Source organism: Narcine bancroftii, chromosome 2, assembly GCF_036971445.1.
Source record: "Narcine bancroftii isolate sNarBan1 chromosome 2, sNarBan1.hap1, whole genome shotgun sequence".
Lineage (NCBI taxonomy): Eukaryota > Metazoa > Chordata > Chondrichthyes > Torpediniformes > Narcinidae > Narcine > Narcine bancroftii.
Window position 1 is genome coordinate 339,419,750 of NC_091470.1, and position 5,733 is coordinate 339,425,482.

General features: G+C 42.4%; 1 protein-coding gene across 1 annotated transcript; it reads left to right on the forward strand.

Annotated features, from left to right (window-relative positions):
* The first annotated feature begins 1,801 nt into the window (after positions 1–1,801).
* Positions 1,802–5,345, forward strand: mafaa (MAF bZIP transcription factor Aa). The gene is made up of 2 exons (XM_069915447.1): positions 1,802–2,070; positions 2,270–5,345. The coding sequence occupies exon 2, from the start codon at positions 2,422–2,424 to the stop codon at positions 3,265–3,267; it is 846 nt and encodes a 281-aa protein (XP_069771548.1). The 5' UTR covers positions 1,802–2,070; positions 2,270–2,421; the 3' UTR covers positions 3,268–5,345.
* The last annotated feature ends 388 nt before the right edge of the window (positions 5,346–5,733 follow it).

The window sequence follows — 5,733 nt, forward strand, 5'->3', positions numbered from 1 at the left end:
AGAGGAAGGATAGAGAGAAAGCGAACAGAAGAAACCCGAAGCAGAAGGAGTGGAAGCAACAGAATGGATTACTCGATCAAAGGGAGAGACAATGATCTGATCAAAGCAAGAGAGCGCAAAAGGCAAACAGCAAACTGAAATAAAGGTTAAAACAGAAAAAATAAGATGTCAAGAATAAACATAAAATGAATAAAATTTGCAGAATAAACAAATAGAAACAAATGTAAGCAAACCAGCGAGAGAAAAATAATCAATTAAGGAAAAGAAAAGTAGTGGATTTTGACTTGTGTGTTACTAGTCTGGGTTCCACAAGAGGCTGCTGAAGGAAAGGAAACTCTCATGGCTCGTTCATGCTCGGTGCATTTGTAGAGACAAAATTTTGGGAAATAAATTCAATTCTAACAACTGAGATATGAGATATGCATAAAGAAATTAACCTTCATTTTATGTTTAATATGACTTTAATACAGCTGATAAATTGAATAAGGCATAGTGTTTGGCTTTAGAACTTACTTCTAAGCAAGTCCATATTATTAAAGGTTAGGCATTTGTTCTCAGTGTGATAAAGGCTCTGTGGTGATCCAATTGAATAAGCCAAGGGGAAAGCTAGAGACCTAATATCGGCCAGCAATGATCTGGAGTAAAACAGTGGGAAAAAAAAGCATGTGAAAAAAAACTTGATAACAAGACAGAAAGAAAGAATGGGGTACTCTTCACGTGTAGTCACAGTTACACTGGAAACAGTGATAGATTTGTAAAGCAAGGTCCCACAAATTGCCACTAAACTAATAAACAGATAATCTGCTTTAGGGATGCTAGACTGTTGGCAAGTAAAAGTGTCACTCACTGTTGTTCAATAGGTACCTTGGGATTTCATCATCATCTTTGAGAGACTGAGCAAGAATTTTAGAATAAAATGATAAAGTTGCTGGCTGGGAATAATAAGATAGCATTAATCATGTAAATAGCTCTATTTTTTTTTATATCTCGTGGCAGGGCAGTAACATTTTGATTTGTGTTACAAAATTCACTTTAATTAAAAGCCATCTTTCTGTGTGACATCCCGCAGCCCTCTCAAACCAATTCCTAATTAATACAGATTACTGAACAGACTCTTCCCAGTCTGGATGCATGTGTGTTCCGAAGTAACACTGGGAAAAGAGAGAAGACAGATTGCAAACATTTTTAAACGTCATCGTGAAGCGGTAGGGCGACTTGCCCCAGGAATGAATCAAGTTAGAATTTTATTATATTTTAATTATATTTAGCCATGTCATTAATTGAATGCACAGAAAAAAAGGTTGGATTATTGATTTAGAATTGTCTCCTCAATTATAAAAAAAGGCAAATATAAGTTGAGGATAGAATGCATTAGTTAGTTCGAAATTCCTGAAAGCTTCGAATCGACCAAAATTGCTTCTTAATCCACTTCTACAAGATTCAAGCAGCTGCAACACTATGACAGTCTATCATGTCCGTTTATCATTTTATAGATTATTTAAAACCCAACGAATATTAATTGCCCGTTATTCCTTCACCCTAAACCCCCTCCCCATTCTTCTTGGTCAGGGGCAGTTGCCGCTCCGTGTGAATGATTGAGAAGGCGGACCCAGTGATTGACAGCCCTCCTCCCCATTCTCCGGCGGCGTTCGCCGTGCTGTCATCCAAATCACCGCTGAACAGCTTTTCCATTGGCGCAGGGGTGCGATCACACACCCCTTGGTGGGCGTGACAAGAAGCCAGGTCCTATAAAAAGGAGGTCTTTGCGGGCTGGGAGCTATTTCACTCAGGGTTGGGCAAGTGGGAACTCTAATTGTGACACTTTCCATTCAAAGCGCATCCACAGTGGGGGATCAATTATTTATTGGCGTAAGCGGCGCACTTGATCCATTCTGCTCGGATGCCAGAACTCCTCCTGCCCTCTGAGAGAGAAAACTACCTTCAAGCAAGTTCACCTTGAGATTTCGACTGGATCACTACCCGCCTGCTCCACTGAAACTTTTGTCTCTCTCTCTCTCTGACAGGAGAGATTTGCAGAAAAGAAACTTTGTAATCGGAGAGCGAGGAAAAGTGAGTGAGAGGTGGGGGTGGGTGGAGGGGGGGGGGGGAATAAAGCTGTTCAGAAGAATTGACTGCAGTTATCGCTTCAGGACCCCCCCCCCCCCAAGAAAGGGACTTTTGGGGAAAAAAAGTAATTTTAAATTCAATTGCCGCCTTTCTGTCCGGGGTTCGTTACGTTAATTTGGATTTTTTTTGTTGTTGCATGCAGTTGGAACCAAATTGGAAGGTGTTGAACGCGAGAGATTATTTTCGGGACTGGAGCGGGGGTGTTCACTTTGGGAGAGGGCCATTCCATCCCTGAACTGGATCCTGCTTCTCTCTGCAACTTGCCCTTCCCTCTCCTGAATATATGAACTGGCCATGGCCTCGGACCTCGGCATGAACGCGGACCTGCCCACCAGCCCCTTGGCGATCGAGTACGTGAACGACTTCGACCTGATGAAGTTCGAGGTGAAGAAGGAACCTCCCGAAGCCGAGCGCTACTGCAACCGCCTGCCCGGCTCGCTGTCGTCCACCCCGCTCAGCACCCCGTGCAGCTCGGTGCCCTCCTCGCCCAGCCTGTGCGCTGCGAGCCCCGGGAGCAGCGGCAGCAGCCACAAGGCGCACCAACTGGAGGACCTGTACTGGATCAGCAATTACCAGCACCACCTCAACCCCGAGGCTCTGAACCTCACTCCCGAGGACGCCGTGGAGGCTCTGATCGGCAGCTCGCAGAGCCACCCGCACCAACACCACCACTTCGAAGCCTACAGGTCGCAGCAGTACCCCGGGGAGGAGCTGCCGGTCGGCGGGCACCACCAGCACCAGGCACCGCCACACCACCACCACCACCTCCGCCTGGAGGACCGCTTCTCGGACGATCAGCTGGTCAGCATGTCGGTGAGGGAGCTCAACAGGCAGCTCCGGGGGTTCAGCAAGGAGGAGGTCATCCGCCTCAAGCAGAAGAGGAGGACCTTGAAGAACCGCGGCTACGCTCAATCCTGCCGCTACAAACGGGTCCAGCAACGGTACATGCTGGAGAGCGAGAAGTCTCTCCTGCAACAGCAGGTGGACCAGCTCAAGCAGGAGGTGGCCAGGCTGGCCAAGGAGAGGGACGTCTACAAGGAGAAGTATGAGAAGATGGCAGGAAGGAGCTACAGGGAGCCGGGCTCGGCCACTTCCAATCCTGGCAAGAACAATTCCCCCTCCAACGAGTTCTTCATGTGAGTTTTAATGCGCTCGAACTTGAGAGGGGTGGGTGGGGGAAAGATACTTTTGTTGTGACTTCAACTTAGTGTCCAGAATCTTTGTGGCGGAGAAGGTGGAAAGACTTGTAAATAATTTGAACAAGGACACGTGTGAGACTTGTTCTCCTGATGCTTTGAGAATTTTTGTTTCATTCGAGGGACTGTTACCGACTCATTTCAGAAGACTGCAATCTTGGAGAAGAACATTTTGAGTGCTGATATGACGGTCTATTTCAAGGGGAGATAAACCAAAAACAAGCACTGCAATTCCATTAGAGGGAAATGAAGAAATATATATTTAGAAGGGAAAACGAACTTTATAGACACAAAAGTAGACTTTCAACCAGAAGAGAAATGTCACGAAAATAGTTTCAAACAAATGTGGACTTTTAAAAACCAATCCTGCATGCTGGACATGTATGGCGTTTAAAGTACTTTCTCCTTTTTGGTCCCCAGTCCTGCTGGGATGGGAGAAAACGCATGGTTCCTGGTTTTAATTTGACCTCTTCTTCATTTTTTTTCAAGCACCATTGGAGAGCTACAAGAGGATTTAAAATAGCTGCATTCTGAAATAATCTGTAATATATTGGCAATGTTCTGCAATAATATCGGGAGAATAATGGAAGAGGATTTTGTAAGACTTATTATTCCTGCAGTTTAGATTGAGTGCAGTTGGTGTTTCGTTTTGCAGTTTCACTGTTTTTGATTTAAAAAAAAAACTTTAAAAAAAAAACCTAAGGGGAAATATAAATGACTTGAATATTTAACTGCATTTGAATTGTACATAGAATGGTTTAGGTATATGCCCTTTTCTCCTTTTTTTTGAGCCTATATTTTGCTTGATCAAGTCTTAAAAGAACTTTATAATTAAGAGCATGCAGATAATGTAAAGAAGTGAAAATGAAGGTCATTTAATAATGTAGATAAAAAAGCCTACTGCACTATCAGAAGCCGAATTTGTTTTATAAATAAGGCTTATGTTTTTTTAATGTTATTTTTAACTTATTATAATTACTGACCTGATTGCTGTTTCACTCTTGGGTTGGAAATAGAGAGAGGAGGTGAATTTGTGATGAAATTGCTCAGGTTTTAATGCCAATGTTGAGCTTTGGTTTTAATCAGACAGAATTAACTAATACCCATAATTATGGGGCATTGATCTTTGTAGAGAATTACTCATTGCTCTGTCAGATAATGTAGTGGGGAGGATCCTTGCCCTCAATCCACACCCTTCCAAGTAATGCTGGAGCCATATTGGAAAGCGTATCATTCCTGCATATACAGATCAGGAAGGACAGATATTTCTGGTAAGTTCTACAGTAGAGAGTTGTTTGAACTCTGGAGCTGTTGCGGGGATTTCTGGAACAATTCCTATTTTATCTAAAATGCATTCAATTCAATTGAACGTTTCACACCAGATCAAAAGATCCAAATATTTTATATCCAAATGTCTTGTTAAAAATGAAGCTTCATGTCGTGTTGAAAAGAAAATCAAATTTTCTCCCTTTGCCCTACCCCCCCAACATTTTGTTTTTGTCTTTGCAACTTCCATTGGGTGAAGTGGGTGGGGAGGGGCAGTATAAAAAGGCGAATGGACCAGCTTTGAATGAGAAGATTCTAGAATGCGCATTGTTTATTTGTTGGGGATAGGGTGGGTGGTGGGGAAGAAGAGGATGATGGGAACTGATGAAAACAGGTGATTCAAAGTCATTCCAAAAAAGAGTGAAAGCCGGTTAGGCAGTTGCAGTTCTATAAATCAGTCATTAATATTTATAGGATCCTTTGCAAGTTCAAAAAATTTGTCAACTGAACATTTCAATGTAAATATTTTTTTATTTTCCAGCAAAGGGAGTGAGGTTCCATTTTTTTTTTTATTGCTACTGCATGTTCACTCTGTTTTTGAATGACACCAAAAATGACTTAACAGCTTCATTCTATCGCTGTATTTCTGTAAAGACAAAAGTAGCACAGCGGGTGCCAGATTTGTAAAACCTGCAATGGATTCTTTTTTCTTCCCCCTTGTCACTATTTGCTGGCGCTTGCAACAAATTCGGGAAATAGCTGAATTGCAGAGTAATCTGTACATGTTTATTCTCTAATAAAAAAAGTTTTTTTTTAAAATGAAAGGCAGATGTTTGGTTTTTTCCCCCCCTATATGGACATTCTGTAGTGTAATCTCAACTCAAATGGAATTGTTACAATTTAAACAAGAGACTGGTTGGAGGTCACATTCGGTAAGAACAGTTAGCATTTTGTCCAGTGCGATCTTTATAACCCAACAGTCTGAAGGAATCCATCAGCTTTTATCCCACTAGCTTCTCAATCTGCCGATGAAGCCTGACATTAAGTGGACACCTTAAGTTTAGACATTGCCCTCTCTGTGACTCGGATGACCGAATAACTCATCTATACTATTTCTTACTTCTCAAAAGAGTCCAATTTGCCA

What these genes read in the sequence shown, in the direction of transcription:
- mafaa (XM_069915447.1), top strand. Translation starts at nt 2,422, where the DNA reads ATGGCCTCGGACCTCGGCATGAACGCGGACCTGCCCACCAGCCCCTTG.